At 43.4% G+C, this 21,386-nt stretch overlaps 2 protein-coding genes across 6 annotated transcripts in view; one reads left to right on the forward strand and one right to left on the reverse strand.

The window, feature by feature from the left end:
* LOC123504997 (protein TonB-like) overlaps positions 1-4,193 on the reverse strand; it is a 53,827-nt gene extending 49,634 nt beyond the window's left edge. Inside the window, exon 1 of the mRNA XM_045255998.1 lies at positions 3,059-4,193. Within this exon, the coding sequence (XP_045111933.1) occupies positions 3,059-4,041 (983 nt within the window). The 5' untranslated portion in view covers positions 4,042-4,193. The remainder of the gene's footprint in view (positions 1-3,058) is intronic.
* LOC123504992 (trichohyalin-like) overlaps positions 1-21,386 on the forward strand; it is a 335,118-nt gene that overhangs the window by 89,727 nt on the left and 224,005 nt on the right. The gene's annotated exons all lie outside the window — the stretch shown is intronic.

Here is a 21,386-nt window from a genome sequence, read left to right on the forward strand (position 1 = left end):
CTTCCTGCCCATCACTCCTGCCCATCACTTTACTTCTGCCCATCACTTTACCCTTCCCCCGGCCTCGCTCTCCGCCTTGCTCTGCCCCATCACCCAGCAACAACAGCAATCTCGGGAGCCTTACAAGGGAACACCAGAAATAGCTCGGCATCACCACCAACATCATCACCACCACCACCACCACCACCACTACCACCATCATCATCATCACAGTATAAACAAGGCCGATATATTAATGCAAATGGGCGCCTCACTCCCCCTCCTAGTAAACTTCCTGCTTAGCCGCTCCCTTCTGCTTTGTGGGCGTGGGCCGGGCGTAGAACAAAGCGTAGTCTGTGTTCATGAGAGATGCGGAGGTGCCGTGAATCATGCCTTCCTGTGAGTCATTGCAGTGGAGGCCTCAACGCACTCCGAAGCACGTGTCGACTCTGGCGCGGCTTTGCTCTTTGACAAGGCGTTATAGTTATGTAGCTGAGCGGTGGGTTGTGATCTCGTTTTCTTCGGCGTGTGTGTGCGGCGCGAGCGGAGACTCCTGGAGAATTAGAGGCGTATGGCGGGCGGGCGGGCAGGCGAGCGTGTCTTACATAACGAGGGTAGCTGTTACAGAGAGAGAGAGAGAGAGAGAGAGAGAGAGAGAGAGAGAGAGAGAGAGAGAGAGAGAGAGAGATGCGGGGGCGTTGGACGAAAGGTTGGACTATCATGGTTATCTCATCGAGCAAACCCTCAGCACAAGAGTCTTTTCAAATTTACGTTTTTTCACCAAATCGATATCTCCCTGTAATGGGTCAGTGTTGGCTAAGCATCCTGGCTCTCAATCAAAGGCACTTGTCTTGTAACCGGTTTGCGTCCTGCCCAGATGTGTGTTTCAAAGGTTCGTGATCATCGTGAGTTGTCAGTCTGTCTATCTTGCCTCGCCTTCTAGTTATGCATCCCTCTCTAGTCTGAATATAGATTTGCGAGTTTTTTTTTTTTATCGTGAATTGAATTGAAATTGACTAGTCAGTGTTGCTTTAAGTAGGATTGGTGTTTGTCTTTTCCTTCTCCTTCTCCTTCTCTTCGTCTTTCACCTTTTCTTTTCCCGCTTCTTAGTTCTTGTTGTTTCTTCTCCTCCTCCTCCTCCTCCTCCTCCTCCTCCTCCTCCTCCTCCTCCTCCTCCTCCTCCTATTCCTCTTCCTCTTCCTTTTCCTCTTCCTTTTCCTCTTCCTCTTCCTCTTCCTCTTCTTCCTCCTCCTCCTCCTCCTCCTCCTCCTCCTCCTCCTCCTCCTCCTCCTCCTCCTCCTCCTCCTCCTTTTTTTTTTTTCTTCTTCTTCTTCTTCTTCTTCTTCTTCTTCTTCTTCTTCTTCTTCTTCTTCTTCTTCTTCTTCTTCTTCTTCTTCTTCTTCTTCTTCTTCTTCTTCTTCTTCTTCTTCTTCTTCTTCTTCTTCTTCTTCTTCTTTATCTTTATCTTTATCTTCTTCTTCTTCTTCTTCTTCTTCTTCTTCTTCTTCTTCTTCTTCTTCTTCTTCTTCTTCTTCTTCTTCTTCTTCTTCTTCTTCTTCTTCTTCTTCTTCTTCTTCTTCTTCTTCATTTTCTTTATCTTTATCTTCTTCTTCTTCTTCTTCTTCTTGTTTCCCCATTTGTCACTTATAGATACAATGTTTATTCGTGTTCATTTTTCTAGTTTTTTGTTCTTGTACTTACTTACTTGTGTTCATGTTCGCGTTGTTTTTTGTTCTTTTTCTTATTGTTTTCTTGCTGATCTTCTTTCTCAAACTAGTTCCTATTTTGTATTGTAAAATGTTCTTCGATGTCTTGTTGCTTCTTCTTCTTCTTCTTCTTCTTCTTCTTCTTCTACCTCCTCCTCCTCCTCCTCCTCCTCCTCCTCCTCCTCCTCCTCCTCAAGGGGCACGAATGAGATAGAAATTGTTCCTGTTACTCTTTTCTTATCTCCGAACGACAAGTGTAGCTTTGTGCCCACCACTTTGTCCGTTCTTCCGTCCCCCCAATATCTCTCTCTCTCTCTCTCTCTCTCTCTCTCTCTCTCTCTCTCTCTCTCTCTCTCTCTCTCTCTCTCTCGATTGAACTCTCTCTCTCACACACACACACACACACACACACACACACACACACACACACACACACACACACACACACACACACACACACACACACACACACACACACATGGACACACACACACACACACACACACACACACACACACACACACACACACACACACACACACACACACATGGCGAAAGAAGAGAAAAAATGAAACTTTGTAGTGTTTTAACTAGTGTGTGTGTGTGTGTGTGTGTGTGTGTGTGTGTGTGTGTGTGTGTGTGTGTGTGTGTGCGCGCGCTAAGTAACTTTCAGCTTTGGATATGAAGTGTCACCATTTCCACGCATTTCATGTCAGGAGGGAAGTCACGAGGCTTATGATGATGATAGATAGGACGCAAACATGACGTGGATCTTGCCCAGCACCACTACCGCCACTACCGTCTCCATCAGCACCACTAGCACCACAGCCATCAATAGCACCACCACCACCATCACCACCACCAACCATCAACACCACCACCAATTACCACCACCACCACCATCACCACTACCAACCACCACCTTATTAGTATTATATACATCTGGATGATTTGCAGTCCTGTTGTAGATATGAGTAGACAAGTTATGGCGTGATGATCATGCAACAATCAACAGCATAATATTTTTTTTTCTCTTTCTGTATCATTGTCTATCTATCTGTCTTTCCCGTGGTTCGTCTATATGTCTTTCTGTTTCTCTGCAGAAATATTAATAAAATTCAGCACTGAAGGGACCTACGAAACAGTCCACGGACAGCAAAGTGGAGCATCTCGGTGACATTAACTCTCAGGTGGTATGTAGCTGAGCCGCGCTGCCCATCGGTGGCTTGTGCTGCGGCTCACCGCACCGCCCCCGGCACTTCACTTCCCCTCGCCGCTTACTGAGTGTACATACGTAGGTGTGCGTGGGGAGGATAATTATAATATATTGTGATTTGTAAATGATCTATGAACGTGGACCAGAGACCACTTACCCAAGCATGGCGATTCCTGCGATGGCGACGGTGACGAGCAGGATGCGTTGGTTGAGCATCACATCGTTCTTGATATTTCTGACAGTGGTGCCCAGGTCATCCAGGTCTTGCGACACCATGGACGCCATCGTCTTCTTTTCCTTAGGTACCTCCACCACCGGCTGCACGCGCGGAGAGAGTCCTTCCAACTCGGGCGGCGTGTACGACTCTGCGGTGCTGTAGGGCAGGAATTTGCGGCTGGGAGTCTGCATTGCTGTCACGGCGGGGCTCGCAGCCACAGCCTCGTGTCTTGGCAGCTGCTCATGGTGCTCATGTACATCAATCTCTTCTACATCCTCTTCATGGCGGTAGATGAAAGAGGTTGGTGGGGGGGGTAGGGTAGTGGTAGGGATGTGGGCCTCGGGTTCAGGTTCTGACTGGGGTTCAGGTTCTGACTGGGGCTCAGGTTCTGGTTCTGGTTCGTGTGACTTCTCAGACTGGTTCCTGTGTTTCCTTTGATTTTTCTTTTGCTTGCGAGTCTTATTCTTCTTGCGCTCAGACTTCTTCCTGTGCGCCATCTCCTGATCCACCGAGGGCTCCTCCTCTTCATCCACCGAGCGTTCTGTCTCCTGCTTGATTTCACTCTCCTCCTCAGGCATGATGAAATATTCGGTTCCGATCCTGTTCACGATTATTTGAGTGATTTCCTGTGGCTGAGCACAGTCGAATATTTTTCCCGTTTGGATGTTACAGAGACACGTGTCATTGCACCAAATCACTGTGCTTTCGAGATTCCAGTCGACCCTTCTAAGTCTAGAGATTACCCTGGGATTGGTTCCTAGCAGTTGGTACACGTCATCCTCTTCGAAACATTGCACCTCAGCATTCGTCTGTGTTTCACACATGCATAATGTGGAACACCAGGAGAGCCTCCCCATCACGCTGGATTGAGCCATGGAACCCGCTGATCCCAACGCAAGCATCAAGAAAACAATCCCCCACATGGTGAAGTGCGGGTGGGCAGCGCGGCGTCAGAGTCAATGCGCCGGATCTCCGAGAGAGGAAACAGAGACTGGTGCGGGAGCGAGACTCGTCCTGGGCACGAGGGTGGTGGTGGCTGGCACACTACTGACTGGCTCGGCACGCTGTGGCTACCCTCACTCCGGCCCGAGGGCTCTCTCTGTAAGCACGGACCTCTCCCCCTCCTCCTCCTCCTCCTCCTCCTCCTCCTCCTCCTCCTCCTCCTCCTCCTCCTCTTCTCTCATTCGTGGAAGGTCACGGACACACGTTCCGCCAGTCACCACACCCTCGGCCACGCACACTGTCACACTCGTCACATTCTGCAAACTTTATTCAGTAATATATTAGTTGGTTATATTTTTAGACAAGTCTCAGGCCTATTCATAAACCTGACGAAAAATTCTTTAAGATATGACTGTCTGTTTGCCCTCGTCAGGTTTTATATTTCGCTTCATCTAATTTCGTATAACTTTTCCTCGGATTTCAGTCTCCGTTCTATCACACACACACACACACACACACACACACACACACACACACACACACACACACACACACACACACACACACACACACACACACACACACACACACACACACACACTGCTGGGTGACTGGCACACGACTGAGGTGACACACACACACACACACACACACACACACACACACACACACACACACACACACACACACACACACACACACACACACACACACACACACACACACACACACACACACACACACTTCACGGCCTCCCACGTTCCCTCTGTTAGCGTTATCGAGCAGGTAAAGCCGCAGTCCCGTCAGCGCATCCTCCGCGATTTATCCTTCCTAATTGACCTGTCATTACCGGCCGCGATGGCTGCCGCGGGAGACCTTGTTACTGCGGCTCAGCCTGAAGTGAACAGCTGAAGATAAAAGGAATTCTTGAGTACAAACAAGTTCGAGAAAAATATACATTAGTGTTTATTCTTATGATGCCTCGTTTAGCATGTCGTATTTCCCTGCTGTGGTATAGGCTGTGTCAGAATGGTGGGTCAAGGCCACACTCCTTAGCAGCACAAGTGGCCTCGCGGTGTGGCTGCTGCTTCGCCGTTCCTCCTGGACGTCCATTACAGCTCCCGACCAGCTTTTTGTGCGTTCACCAGAAGACGATGCAGACACTTTCTATAATTCATATGCCTATTTATAATGATAACTTTTTTTCCAAGAAATATAACTATATAAAAAGACTCTAATTTGATTTAATTTCTGATTTACTTTTTGAAATAAAAAGAACATGAATAGATATATAAAGCAAAGTAACTAAAAACTTCCCAGCGGAGACAAACACGGCGATCGGTAGACTGGAATGCAATAGGAGTAGGTGGAGACATTGTAATAGCATGAATGATTGGTCTGCGAGCCAGCAACTTCTTTCCTCGGGATGGCTGAGCATCATGAAGCACTGCAGAGCACTGCCACTCATCCTCACTGCAGCTTTGGTGTTACTTCATGGGTCTTGCCGAACAAGTACATCTCACTATGCTATTTATTTCTCATATTATGTTTATGAAAGTAATATTTTCTTTACTTACATTAAAACTATCTTTTTGGCAGCATCCATTCTGAACCTCCCTTCACTCATCTACTACGTTTGTTTCTCTCCCCTTTCTATACCCTGATCATCTCTCACTTCTCTTCACACACACTTCCCTCTATGCTTACCCTCATTCCTCTCTCACCCCAAACCTTCCTTTCCTCTCACAGTCTTTCTCCACATTGGTCTCTCACTCCTGTTCCCTTCGTACCCACATTTTGTTCTCCCTACACACCTTTCCTACCCTTTAACACACGTGCGTACCTTCTACTTTTATCGTCGTCTGACTCATCTTCTCTCCTAACATCCGCAAAAGCTTACTTTCTGCCTTCCTTCTCCCCTTCCACCCTGATAATGCCCTAGTGTGCTAAAAAAGAAACTGGTTGGTTACTATTTTGTTCCTACTAACACTCTCGGAACTAAACCGTGTGTGTGTGTGTGGGGAGCTGTGTGTGTGTGTGTGTGTGTGTGTGTGTGTGTGTGTGTGTGTGTGTGTGTGTGTGTGTGTGTGTGTGTGTGTGTGTGTGTTTCACTGTTTGATATGCTACAGTCTCTAACGAGACAGCCAGACGTTACCCTACGGAACGAGCTCAGAGCTCATTATTTCCGATCTTCGGATAGGCCTGAGACCAGGCACACACCACACACCAGGACAACAAGGTCACAACTTCTCGATTTACATCCCGTACATACTCACTGCTAGGTGAACAGGGGCTACACGTGAAAGGAGACACACCCAAATATCTCCACCAGGCCGGGGAATCGAACCCCGGTCCTCTGGCTTGTGTGTGTGTGTGTGTGTGTGTGTGTGTGTGTGTGTGTGTGTGTGTGTGTGTGTGTGTGTGTGTGTGTGTGTGTGTGTGTGAGAGAGAGAGAGAGAGAGAGAGAGAGAGAGAGAGAGAGAGAGAGAGAGAGATGAATCACGTAAGTAAGTGGGATGGGGCGAAGGAGAGCTCGGTAGTGCAAGAAGTGGAGAGTGGAGAGGGAGGAAGGAAGGTGGAGGGGAAGTTGGAGGATGGAGGTAGAGGGAAGATGCCGACACAAGGCGTGAAGGTGTGAGGTGCAAGAGGAAGAGGGATGAATCACGCTGCTCTTCTTTTTCGTCTTCCTTCTCCTTCTCCTCCTCGTATTTGCCTTTACCCTCTGTGGGTTCTGATACTCGTGAATGAATGGGATGTTTAAGACATTGTAAACAGACATCTACTGACTTGCAGCGGAGACACACACACACACACACACACACACACACACACACACACACACACACACACACACACACACACACACACACACACACACACACACACACACACACACACACACACACACACACACACACACACACACCCTAGTACCTAGTAACCCCGAACAGTGCGTACGTGTGTCAGTGAATAACGTGTTTTTTTTTATGTTTTTTGTAGCATAGTTTCGAGAGAGAGAGAGAGAGAGAGAGAGAGAGAGAGAGAGAGAGAGAGAGAGAGAGAGAGAGAGAGAGAATGTTGAGTTTAGATGAGAGCTTCATAGATTTGCGAGACACAGTAGATATGTTATTGTGTTGTAATTGAATTCGTAATGTGAAGGAAGAGAGGCCAATGACTTAAGCCTCGCGGAAAAATAAAGAAAGAAAGAGAGAGAATAATAACTCCTATCTCTACAAATAACCGTACATAAGCTGGCCGCATTTACTTCAACACTACTTTAAATGCCGCGGCGATAACCCAGTTTAGTCATTCACGCTTACTCGAGGGGTCAGCGTGAAAGAAACCCCATGATTGCGTTAATTCGTAAAGCCTCGACAAGCATTATCATTCCACGAAGAGTGAGTCAGTCTTCACCAAAGAGAGAGAGAGAGAGAGAGAGAGAGAGAGAGAGAGAGAGAGAGAGAGAGAGAGAGAGAGTGTGTGTGTGTGTGTGTGTAAAAAAAAAAGCACCTTGAACTCTGCTGTGCTATTGTGAAACTTTCTACTCCTCCCGAACCCCAGCACGTCTGTGTCTGTGAGAGGTACCTTGTTGAGCCTCACAACGGACCACTTATAACACGCTGACCGGATCGAGGTTTCATAATGATGGTTCCTCACGCCGGTGGGAGGAGAATTACCCTCTTTCACCACGCAGACCTCGCCCGCTACCTCGCCTTAACCACCTCCTCCTCCTCCTCCTCCCGGAAACCACAGTGATTTCTGACCAATAAATCAACTCTCTTTGCGGCCAACTGAGGGACGGAGGTGTGTCGGAGACTGAGGAAGGAGTGTGGAAGCAAGGAGAAGAGAGATGAGTTCTATTCCTGTAGGTCACCAGGGGATGTGTGTGCTTGCTGCAGGAAGGAAGAAGAGGGTGTGAAGAGGGGAAAAGGGCTAAGGGATGTACTGTAAATGCCGCCTGTGTGCCGCCAGAGGAGAAGGTGTGAAGGGAGGAGAGGAAGCAAGCAGGAGGGTGGTAGGAATAGGAAAGCGGTAGGTATTGACAGCTTGCCGCGAGGGAGTGGGAGAGTGAGACAGGGAAAGAAGCGAGGAAGAAAGAGAGGGTTCAGTTCGATTCATTGTCTGCAGTTTAATATTCAAAAAATTTTGCTTCGGTACTCATTGATACTGTTTTTTATGCTTACAGTTTCTATATTTATTTATTTGTTTACTTACTTTTATTGTGATGTTCGGAATTAAATATTCGCTGGGCCGATGAAGCACCAAACAAGATTCGAACACAGAATATTTTCATGAGATTGGGTCATAGGATTGAAGAGACTGTATGTGTGTGTGTGTGTGTGTGTGTGTGTGTGTGTGTGTGTGTGCACGCAGCGTCCTGTCAATCAGTCTAGACATGGTTAACTGGCTGTCTATCAAGGGCTCAGATCGCAATTTGGCTTTTGATTTGATTTCTTCCTCCATATTGATCTTTAAAATCTACTTGCAAATATTACTGTTATATATATATATATATATATATATATATATATATATATATATATATATATATATATATATATATATATATATATATATATATATATATATATATATATAGCTTTTCTCATAATTACTGAAAACGGAATATTAACCACACGGAAGATTTTTTAAAAATTAATTTCTTATGTCTCACTGAAGTCTTCACTAAGGAGCTTCATTTATGAAATAGATAAAATATAATAAAGACAAAAACATCCTCTATCCTGAGCCCATACCTAACTGTTATGATGGAGGAGCACCAGCAGGGCCGCGCCTACCCCCGGGGTATCATTAACCTACTGAGGAAAATCGCGGGGATTACGAAGATTCCACAGCGCCTCATTATTCCCGGCTGCCTTTGAAGAGTCTGCCACAGCGCCTGCATGGTTTGCGTGTTGACTGACGGTGAGAGTGTGCCGAGCCGCGGAACTAATACAGGGCAGAGCGTTTGCATAAGAGTTGGTTCCCTTATTCAGTTATTTGGTCGGAGTTTTGCCTTTTGACTGTTCCTTTTGACTGTTCCATCTAAGTGTTTTTAGTTTTGTTTCTTAAAGTCTGGATTTCTTATTTCTTTCTCTCTCCTTTTTTCCCTATATTCCATAGTTATTTACTTCTGTAGGCTTGTCTTCAGGTAGGTGTTGTCCGGATATTTTTTATTCTTTCAGTCTTCATCGTTCTTCATTTGTTCTTCTTTCAGTCTTCATCGCTATTCATTTGTTCTTCTTTCAGTCTTCATCGCTAGTCATTTGTTTTTCTTTCAGTCTTCATCTTTCTTCATTTGTTCTTCTTTCAGTCTTCATCGTTCTTCATTTGTTCTTCTTTTAGTCTTCATCGCTGCTTTCGTGTCTCATAAGCGTACAGATCTATGCAGTTGTCAGTACAGTAGATAGAAAGGAATCAATCACTGTGTTTTATAGAAAGTAAATATGAAAAGTAAACAATACTTGCAAATTCACTTCACTTCTCGCGGTCATCTGTCAACTTTGATTTCTCACTTTTTTTTTATTTTCTTATTTAGTCGTTCTTTCATTTTGTTCAGTTCGAGGGGAGGGAGGCTGTTTGTATTCACTTTCTTTCATCCTAAAATCAAACAGAAATAATTTTAAACAGTTAGTTGAGGAAAGGGGAATTTTGTGGCGCTTATGCAAACTTCGAAAATGTTTTTATTCTGAATTTACGAATATCTTTCATCCTGTTTGTGCTTTCTCTCTCTCTCTCTCTCTCTCTCTCTCTCTCTCTCTCTCTCTCTCTCTCTCTCTCTCTCAGAGGTGTGTGTGTGTGTGTGTGTGTGTGTGTGTGTGTGTGTGTCTGTAAACGCTAGCTCTCTTTTAAGTTTCATTTCCACGTTGCTTGTTTGTGACCCTTCACCGTGATGAGCGTTGGGCGACACCTGACCTTTGGGACCCGGCGTCAGTCATGTTTCACTCAAACGCTCGATCCATCACTGCCTGGCAAATACAAACTGAAGCCTAAAGTGTAGTAGTGTTTATAGCTTAGAGTTTACACTGTAGAGAAGGAACATCTTTGCCCTTGAGGTCATAAGGGCAGCACACAGATACCAAACCCTACTTAATTAAACTGGTCTTGTTATCTAGGCGTGAAGAATTAAGGGAATTTGCTTTTTAGTATGAAATGACTTCGAAATTGCCGCTTATTTATTCATTATTCTTTTTTTTTTTTTTATTCCTTTGACTTAGTTTGTCCAGTGCATTTCCTTTAGTACCGTTTTTCTTTCCTCTATTCTTTTTAATAAATGTTCGTTTGTATTTAGTTCCATAGTATTATTTTCTTTTGATATCTTGTGTGAAATTGATGTATTTTCTTTGCAGTCTTGTGTACGTTGTCCTTATTCATGTTTCTTTTCATAACTAATTCCTTACCTTTTCATTTTATAGCAGATTAATGTGTCTTATTTTTCCATTTACATTACTCTGCATTATATAAGTTTTGAGAGTGTTAGGATAAGTTTCAAGGACGTCTCGATCTCGTGGGCTTATTTATCACTATCCTCTCATAATGGGCGGTCTTCTTTCGGGTCTTCCCTCACTGACTCAAGGAAAACAAATTAAACGGGAGATACAACATTATGAAACTCCCAAGCGTCACGTGAACACTCTACGGTCCGCACGATACTCCATATGACTTATGAAATAAAGCAAACAGAGACGAGGGTAGATATTGCTGGTCGTTTGTAGATAAAGTAAGAAAAATGTCAAATTGGAGTGAGTAAAGGAGTTGATTTAATGCTAGTTTTATTATCGTAATTAGTGAGTGAAAATAGATACACATTAAGAGTCAAGGACAGTTCGTCAAAAATGCTGACAAACAAGTTCTCTCTCTCTCTCTCTCTCTCTCTCTCTCTCTCTCTCTCTCTCTCTCTCTCTCTCTCTCTCTCTCTCTCTCTCTCTATTTAGGTTTTATATATCTGAATATGTTCTAATATATTCTTTTCGATGATTGAGATGGTGATGATGATAATGGTGGTGATAATGCAGATAACGATAATGGTGTTGATAAAAACTCCATCATGAATAAGGGCAGCAAAGAGAAAATGACACGTGCACCCTCTAAGAGTTGCCCGCTCAGGGAAGTATTGCATTTAGGTTTAAAAATTATTCAGAGCCGCTTAACACTATGTAACTACCATAAGCAAGGGTCGAATTTATAACTTCTGTGGTTCAATTCCAACACAGTGTATACCAGAGAGAAGAAGAAGAAGAAGAAAGATGTTAGAGTCACAGTCAGAGGATGTCAGAGCTATCCCTCAGAAGAATAAACCAAATGAAAAAGAAGAAGGAAAAGGATGAGAAGGAAGGCAAGATAAAAACGAATCTAAACACGAGGAAGAGGAAATGTCTGGGGGAATGTCCACTACACAGAGAGTCTAACGAATTTCCGGACTGACTTGAGGGTCAAACTTTAGCTCAGACGGCAGAGCAGTTGTGAGGCGAGGCTGGGCTCAGAGGAGATGGAAGAGTTGAGGCCCCGCCTGTTGAGGATATCGGGACTGGGCGAAGCAGGATGACGCAGGCAGGGAACGAATGATACGGAACGGAGTAAGGCTGGATACCAAACGGAGCCAGGAAGGAGACCATAGAACGAACTGACAGCCAAGACTGGGCGAAGCAGGACGAGACAGACAGGAAAAGAATGATAAGGAAGGCAGCCAGGAAGGACACAAAACGGAGCGAAAAAGGGAGACTATAGGAAAACAAGAACAAATGAACGAACAAACGAATTGTGAGCTAAGACTGGGCGAGGCAGGGCGAGATAGACAGGAAAAAAATGGTAAGAAAGGCAGCCAGGAAGAACACAAAACGGAGCAAGGAGGAGAGAATAGAAAAGTCGAGAGTGAACGAAGGAACAAGTTGTGAACTGAGAATGGAGGCTGGGCGAGGCAGGACGAAATAGGCAAGGAAAGAGAGCCAGGAAGGACATAAAACGAAGCGAGGAGGGGAGAATAGAAAAGCAAGAACAAACGAAGGAACGAATTGTGAGCAGAGACTGGGCAAGGCGGGGATGGAAGGGTTGAGAATCTGATTGTTGAGGGTACCAGGTCTGAGCGAGGAATGAGACAGACAGGGAAGAAGAGATGGTACGGAATAGAGCTAAGATGGACAGAAGAAGGGGTGGATACGGGACTTAAGCCTTGGAGAGAGACTAAAAAAGCAAGAACGAACAAATCTGAGGAAAATCCGAGTAAAGAAGAGGATTTGGAGTGTAAAGAAGTGTAAAGAGAGAGGACATGGCGATACAGAAAACAGGAAGAGTAAAAAGAAAAGTGGTTACATGTTACGAAAGGAATGGGAATTTAGAACGTGAAACTGCAGTCAAAGAGGGGAGGGGAGTATGAAGAGGAAGGAATGGGCGGGGTCATAACACGCGAGCGGGAAGAGGACGAGAAGCGATACGTCGTTGGGCGGAGCATGGTGAAAGGTGGCGAGAGAGAGAGAGAGAGAGAGAGAGAGAGAGAGAGAGAGAGAGAGAGAGAGAGAGAGAGAGAGAGAGAGAGAAAGGTTAGTATTAGCTGCGTATACGTGACTCTCTGCAGCTCTCCATCAGATCATTACACTCTTCTTCCTCTTTCTCAGCTTTTTTATCGTCTCTTCCGTCTTCCCTTCCTCTTCATATGCTCCTCCTCTTTTCCCGTCATCTTTTTATGTTCGTCTCTTAGTTCCTTGTTTTTCTTAAGTAAAAAAAAAAAAAAAGAGAGAGAGAGAGAGAGAGAGAGAGAGAGAGAGAGAGAGAGAGAGAGAGAGAGAGAGAGAGAGAGAGAGAGAGAGAGAGAGAGAGAGAGAGAGAGAGAGAGGAGAGAGAGAGAGAGAGAGAGAGAGAGAGAGAGAGAGAGAGAGAGAGAGAGAGAGAGAGAGGAGAGAGAGAGAGAGAGAGAGAGAGAGAGAGAGAGAGAGAGAGAGAGAGAGAGAGAGAGAGAGAGAGAGAGAGAGAGAGAGAGGAGAGAGAGAGAGAGAGAGAGGAGAGAGGAGAGAGAGGGAGGAGGGAGGAGGGAGAGAGAGGGAGGAGGGAGGGAGGGAGAGAGGAGGGAGGAGAGGAGAGGGAGGGAGGGAGGAGGGAGAGGAGGGAGAGGGAGAGAGAGAGAGAGAGAGAGGGAGGGAGGAGAGGAGAGGAGAGGAGGAGAGGGAGGGAGGAGGGAGGGAGGGAGAGAGAGAGAGAGAGAGAGAGAGAGAGAGAGAGAGAGAGAGAGAGAGAGAGAGAGAGAGAGAGAGAGAGAGAGAGAGAGAGAGAGAGAGAGAGAGAGAGAGAGAGAGAGAGAGAGAGAGAGGTTAGTATTAAGCTGCGTCTGTTGGGTTCTCTTTCATTCCCGCCTTCCAATTGCTTCTCTTAGTTTTTTTTTTTTTTTGCCGGATGTTCATATTTTTTCTATATTTCTTTTATTTTCTCGTGTATTAAAGAACATTTGTTTTACATTGTTCGGCTTTAGTAATAGTGTTTTTTTTTCTTCTTCTCCTTGTTCTTGTTCTTGTTCTTCTTTTTCTTTTTCGTCTTTTTCGGCTTTTTCGTTTCTTCTTCTTCTTCTTCTTCTTCTTCTTCTTCTTCTTCTTTTTTCGTCTTCTTCTTCTTCTTCTTTTCGTCTTCTTCTTCTTCGTCTTTTTTCGTCTTCTTCTTCTTCTTCTTCTTTTTCTTCTTCTTCTTCTTCTTCTTGTTCTTGTTCTTGTTCTTGTTCTTGTTCTTCTTCTTTCTTCTTCTTCTTCTTCTAGTTGTTGTTGTTGTTGTTGTTCTTCTTCTTCTTCTTCTTCTTCTTCTTCTTCTTCTTCTTCTTCTTCTTCTTCTTCTTCTTCTTCTTCTTCTTCTTCTTCTTCTTCTTCTTCTTCTTCTTCTTCTTCTTCTTCTTCTTCTTCTTCTTCTTCTTCTTCTTCTTCTTCTTCTTCTTCTTCTTCTTCTTCTTCTTCTTCTTTTCTTCTAGTTGTTGTTGTTGTTGATGTTGATGTTATTGTTATTGTTGTTGGAGTCGTTGTTGTTGTTGTTGTTGTTGTTGTTGTTGTTATTGTTATTGTTGTTGTTATTGTTGTTGTTATTGTTGTTGTTATTGTTGATGTCATCGTCGTTGTTCTTTCTTTATTTTCATATCTTTCTTTCTCTTTTTTTCTGTTTTCTGTCTTTCTTTCTCACTCCTGCTCATCCTCCTTACCCTCCTACCCCTACTCCTTCCCCCTTCTCCCCACTCCATCCCTCTTTGCTTATCTAAACATTCTCCCTCTCTGCACTCCTCTCTCTCTCTCTCCTTCACACCCACCACCACGCTGCCTGAACGCGGGACCTCTCATCGGGAGCCACAGCGTGTTTGCCTTCTTCTTCTTGGTTCTGGAGACTTTCTGATTAGATTTCTTGTTTTATTATTTGCCTGCTGTTTTCCTCGTGGCAGTAACAGATGAAGCCATTATTCTCTCTTTTGATACTCCTCATTTTTAATTTCGATCTTTCCATTTGTTTTGCTTCGATTTTTATTCATCTATTTTTTTTTTTTTATCGGTGATGCAACGCAGATTTTTGTTATTCTTTTTATTTGGGATTTTTATTTGTAGGAAATCTTTTAACACATGTCGTACTTACGTGGAGAGTTTATGTATATGTTAAAAGGGAACTAGTCGTAAATATTAAATGGATGCTAAGACATTAATGAAAAGAAGAATATTATGCGGAATTGATGCAACTTAATTATTGAGTAGAGAGAGAGAGAGAGAGAGAGAGAGAGAGAGAGAGAGAGAGAGAGAGAGAGAGAGAGAGAGAGAGAAAAAAAAGGCTTCCAATCACTTTAGCCAATATCACTCTGAGAGACTTATTTTCATACGGTCGGTATTTCGTTTCAACATCATCCATCATACGTTACATTTGCGCTAATATCAGTCCATGGAGATTCAAAGTATTTTTAATCAGATGTACCAAGGGAGTGCCTCGAGAGAAGACTGGTAAAAGTAGATCGAGTCATAGGAACGTGAAAACAAACAGCTAGACAAAGACCTCCAGAATTCATTTAAAAAAAAACAAGACTTAATTAGCAGCGAAGGTAACGCATGGGAGAGAAACCTGCCCACCCCGCACCACCCGAACAATGGGAAACGAGACCCGCGGACTTGAAACAGAAAAGGAAAAGTAGAAACAAAAGCAGAGAGAATCAGCCTCTGTGAATACCAGATTGCGACAGACGAGCACCAGACAGACAGAAGATGCTCGGGAGTCAGGGAAGGGAACTGAGAGTCTTTTATTTACTGTAGTGGCTTGACGTGTTAATCCTTATACACGACCTCTTTCCTAGTATACTCGCCCGGGTACACACACACATACACATACACACACACACACACACACACACACACACACACACACACACACACACACACAGTTTCCAGTTGTTGTTTATTTAGGCATTATTTCATTTATTTCCTCACCTGTTTGTGGTAGTGATGAAGAATATGGTGAGAGAAACATTCTACGTGCAGCAAAAATAAATGGTTGAGTCGAAAGAGAAATACAGAATATACGTTGCACTATAAATATTGAGAAATACAACAGCAGCCGTTCCATTTGCACAAACACTGATCCATAACGTGATCTTTCTTCGCATTTAATTTTCTCTGACGCCGTTACTCATGTTCTAAAAATGTGAATGTAGTGGAAAAAAATAAATATACTGAGCGGAACACTAATTGAAATAAAAAAAAGTAAATATAGAATTAAAAAAACAAGAAAATAGATGAAAACTTGAAAAAAAAAATGAAAAAGGAAAGCATAAGAGAAAAAAAAGCTACTAAAGAAAATATAGAATAAAAACAAAAAAAAGATGAAAACTTAAAAACACAAATAAAGAAAAGAAAAAAGCATAAAGAAAAAAAACTACTAAAGAAAAAAGTCAGAAAAACAACTAATCACAAAATGCTTGGTAAAAACCCTGACTAACTCTGGGAAAATCTCACGAGAAACAGAATTGCCTAATGATTGCCTTACCACAAACACTTCTCGTTACAAGGCTTCCATTATCCACAATTTTTTTCATCAGAGTGTGAAAGAACCATGTGGAGGATAAGGCAGGGTGCGAGGTACTTGGGTAACAGGGTGGTGGAGGGTTGGAAGAGAGTGAGGGCGCTACAGGGACAGTGCGAGGGGCGTGTTGCTAGTGGCGGTGATGGCCTTACGGTTCACCCAGTTCTCGATGAGTGGCCTGGAATCTTTCTTCCACTTGTTGGACGCATATAGGGAGCCATAGCCATGTGGGTTGATAGATAGATGGAGATGAATAGATAAATAGATAGGTAGACAGATAGACGCACTTATATACATACATGCATACCGAGAAAAATAAGCTTTTATATTGAACAATAGCTATATTGATAGAAAATAATGACTAATGGTTAGATAAGTAAACTTAGATTTGTACTGTAGCTTTGTAGAAAAAAGGTCCAGATATAAACGTACCTACAGACAGACATCGACAGAAACTGATTGAAAGAAGAAAACCATCGTGTAGACATGCAAACAAATAGATAGATAGACAGACTGAAGCTTAAAGATGAATAAGTAACCCAACCTAAGCAAGTGGTAACAGAAACCCACTATTCTCAGCTCCACGTACAAAAAAAAAAAAAAAAAAGGAAAGAAGGGATATTGTGACTGAAGATCCTTGTATCTTTGTAGCTCGAGACAGAACAAAGAAGTTCCGAAGAAGCAGCGTGCTGTGAGAAGAGTTTGTGTGAGGGAGGAATGTATCATAACTTCCTGAATGAGTCCATCTCGTGGTGTGTACTCGTAGCTTTGAAGAAGTTATGAATGTTTGTGTGTGTGTGTGTGTGTGTGTGTGTGTGTGTGTGTGTGTGTGTGTGTGTGTGTGTGTGTGTGTGTGTGTGTGTGTGTGTGTGTGTGTGTGTGTGTGTGTGTGTGTGTGTGGATTCACCTCGGTCGTCTGCTGGTCACCCAGCCAGTCTTCCCCATTACGGAGCGAGCTCAGAGCTCATAGACCGATCTTCGGGTAGGACTGAGACCACAAAACACACTCCACACACCGGGAAAGCGAGGCCACAACCTCTCGAGTTACATCCAGTACCTATTTACTGCTAGGTGAACAGGGGGCACACATTAAGAGGCTTGCCCATTTGCCTCGCCGCTTACCGGTATTCGAACCCGGTCCTCTCGATTGTGAGTCGAGCGTGCTAACCACTACACTACGCGGTGTAGGCACCAAGCTAGCCTCACCTGTGCGCGCGCGCGCGCGCGCGCGCGTGTGTGTGTGTGTGTGTGTGTGTGTGTGTGTGTGAGAGAGAGAGAGAGAGAGAGAGAGAGAGAGAGAGAGAGAGTTTCACTGTTTGATCTGCTGCAGTCTCTGACGAGACAGCCAGACGTTACCCTACGGAACGAGCTCAGAGCTCATTATTTCCGATCTTCGGATATGCCTAAGACCAGGCACACACCTCACACCGGGACAACAAGGTCACAACTCCTCGATTTACATCCCGTACTTACTCACTGCTAGGTGAACAGGGGCTACACGTGAAAGGAGACACACCCAAATATCTCCACCTGGCCGGGGAATTGAACCCCGGTCCTCTGGCTTGTGAAGCCAGCGCTCTAACCACTGAACTGCCGGGCGTGTGTGTGTGTGTGTGTGTGTGTGTGTGTGTGTGTGTGTGTGTGTGTGTTTGTGTGTGTTTGTAACTGGCTGCATGTTTGTCTAACTGTCTGTCTGTCTCTCTCTCTAAGTGTCTGTCTATCTTCCTGTCCAATTGTCTCTGTCTAACTGGTCGCCTGTCTTTTTAAATGGATGGCTGTCTGTTTAACTGGCTGGCTCTTTGTCTATTTGCCTGTTTGTCTAACTGGTTGGCTGTCTGTCTAACTGCCTGTCTAACTAGTTGGCTTTTTGTCTGTTTAAGTGGCTGTCTGTCTTTATAACTGTCTATCTGCCTGTGTGTCCAACTGGCTGGCACTCTAACTGTCTGTCTAACTGGCTGACTCTGTCTGTTTAAGTGGCTGTCTGTCTATCTAACTGTCTATTTGCCTGTCTGTTCAACTGGTTGGCATTCTGTCTAACTGTCTGTCTAACTGGCTGGCTCTCTGTCTAACTGGCTGGCTCTATGTCTGTCTAACCGGCTGTCTGTCTATCTAACCAGCTGTGTGTGTCTAACTATCAGCCAGTACCGTCGTAATTGCAGATGTGGAATGAAATACTCACGCCACGTTAGGGAAAAATGTTGGGATGAAATGGCTCGAAATGATACTACTATGTTATATCCATTTCCCATCCCACCACCCCCCCCCTCTATTTATTTTTTGTACAGTTAATTCCGAAACGTTTAATTCTGCACCAGATTTATACCTCCTGTTTTTGCTGCCATATCAAAAAGCATATTCCGTAGGTGTCGAGAGCGTTGATGTGTACCTGGCAGCATTGATCTGTATGGGGAGTGTCTGTAGTGTGTGAGAGAGAGAGAGAGAGAGAGAGAGAGAGAGAGAGAGAGAGAGAGAGAGAGAGAGAGAGAGAGAGAGAGAGAGAGAGAGAATAAATATGGTGATGGATGTGATGATAATGGTAGCAATGGTGATGTTGGTAGTTCAAGTTATCATTTTGCTTTGAATTTATATTTCTCTCCATCTTTTCACTGTTTCCTTCCTCCTCTTTCTCTTCTTTTCCTCCTCTACCTTCTTCTTTTTTTTTACTCTTTCCCTTATTACCTAATACTCTTCCTCTCCATCATAGCCCACTTTCTTTTCTTTCTCCTTCTCTTCCTGCTTTTCATCCTTCACCCTTCTGCTCTTCCTCTTCGTTTTGTTCCTCGTATTTCTTACCTCCTGCTTTTTCCTTATATTCTCATTCTTTAGCTTTGTCCCCTAAAACATGTACCGCTAAGTCATTACAACCCACCTTCGTCTCTATAATTGCCTGTCTGTGTCCACCAATCACGTAGGAAGGAGGTAATTATGTACCGTAATCGCCTCTTACGTTAATTCAATCCCAGTAAATTAGGGAACAGTTGTACAAGACACGTCCCTGTGTGAGAAAGAGAGAGAGAGAGAGAGAGAGAGAGAGAGAGAGAGAGAGAGAGAGAGAGAGAGAGAGAGAGAGAGAGAGAGAGAGAGAGAGAGAGAGAGAGAGAGAGAGAGAGAGAGAGAGAGAGAGGCAAGAATGAACAGAATAGGAGAAAGGGAGAGGAAGGAATGAGTTGAGGGAAGAGGGAAAAGGAAAAAAAAATGAACTTGAAGGAGAAGAGAAAGGGAATGAAATAACTGAATGAAAAGGAAAGAGAAAAGAGGAAAGGAAGGAATTAAGTGGAGAAGAAAAGAAGGAAAGGAGGAAGAAAGGAATCGAGCAACGAGGAGGAGGAAAAAGGCAGCATGAGGAAAAGAAAAGTCTTGCATTAGGAAGCTCAGAAGAGAAGAGAGAGAGAGAGGAGGAAACTAGGAAAGAGAAAAGTGAAAGGGAGAGATAAGGGAAGAGAGAATAGCGCAAAAGATTTCCAGGAAGATCGCATTTGTCTTCATAAGCTCAGGGTTGGACTAAAACTGCTTTTCGAATTGTATTCTTTTCATTTCAGGTTTGTTTGAAGTCGAGGAAAAATAAATATGTTTCTATTCACTGCTTCTTCTCCATTAGAGGAATCGCAATCAAGCTCATTACCCGACATTCTCTTTTCACTTTCCGGATTTCCTTGACATCGCAAAAAGATAATGAAGTGTTTATATTCATGCAAGGACATTCATTTTGTTCAGCGATAGAAAAAAAAAAGTAATCCAGGGAAAGGTCGAGTGATTTTTCCATCGATTATCATCAGTCACATCGTGTCTATGTATAAAATAATTGAATCTTTTACCTTTCCTAAGTCACTAAACATTCTGAGACATTCCTTCTTGGTTTACAGCCACTGCGAAACATTATACGAACACTGGCTTGTTAGGAATAGTAACATTTATTCTATCAGTCATTTTTATTGATACTTAGCAGTGTACTATAAGTATTATTTTGATGCTAGGAATGGTTTCATATCTCAGTTAGAGTTATGACGTGAAAGAAACAATATTAGGTTATATTCATTATTTGCTGTAAGTAGAAAAAAATATCCATCAAAAGTTATTTCTTCATTTCGAGAGTTGTAAAGGGGACCATCATTGTGAGGGACATCCAACTGCTGGGAAGAAAGACGAGGAGGGAGATGGGACGAAGGACGAAGGGGAGGAGAGAAAGGAGAAGAAAGAGAGGGATGTAAAAGGAGAAAAACAAAGACGGGAAGATAAAGGAGGATGGAAGTGGAAGGGTAAAAGATTGTAAAAGAAGGATCTCTATCTTGAAAGTGTCTGTCTGTGTGTGTGTGTGTGTGTGTGTGTGTGTGTGTGTGTGTGTGTGTGTGTGTGTAACTGAAAGAAGTAAGATTTGGAAGAGAAGAAACGAGAAAGAAACGAAAGTTGCGTACTAAAGAACAAAGGAAAAAATGAAAGAAGAAAATATTGGAATGAAGAATAAAAGTGCAGCAATGATCAGGACGAAAGAAAAGATAAAACAAGAAAGAAGAACGTGAAAAGAAAGAGAAACATGAATTATGAATATCTAAAAGAGAATAATAACATGAAGGAAAAAAATGAATGAGCAATTTAACCCCTTCACTATTATGAGGCGTTTTCATATTTACTGTTCTTACTGAATGGTGATTTTGTTCACCTTCAGAAACTTACGTGGGGATGAAAATAGTGAAGACTGCCCATTAATCTTCTCACCTCCATACACTCTTCCTAATGCAAATAAAATCGTGTAATCATACTAAAAACTCATGGTAAAAATGCGTTCCGGTAGTGAAGGGGTTAAAGTAATAAGCCTGATAAAAGGACAGAATGATTGACAGAAGAGGGAGGAAGATGCTTTAAATGGCCTGACCAGTGACCAGTGTTATGTGAGGGAATATTCATCGTAGTCAGGTCATCAGGAGCAGGATATTAGTTGACTTTTTAGATCTTACTTTGATTATCTTATGAGCGTGTGTAAGGATATTATGAGGCTAAAAAATAAAGAAAAAGTGTTTGCGTTCCTTCCTCTCTTCTTTTCCTTCTCTTTATTCTTTCCTTCTTCCTTCTTCGTTGTCTCTTCGTCACTGTCCATCCGTCTTTGTTCGTATCTCCTTCCAATTTTCTGTTTTCAGTGTTTCCCTTATCTCCCATTTATTCCTGACGTCTCTTATTTTTCTTCATTTGTTTCTTCAATATGCCCTTCCTTCTCTTTAGTCTTCTGTCTCTCCCTTTGTCGTTCATTTCTCTCTTCCTTTTTCATCTCTTTTCTTTGCTACACATTTTTGTTTTCCTCCCTTTCTCGCTTCTA

Source organism: Portunus trituberculatus, chromosome 17 (assembly GCF_017591435.1).
Source record: "Portunus trituberculatus isolate SZX2019 chromosome 17, ASM1759143v1, whole genome shotgun sequence".
In the NCBI taxonomy this organism is placed as follows: Eukaryota; Metazoa; Arthropoda; class Malacostraca; order Decapoda; family Portunidae; genus Portunus; species Portunus trituberculatus.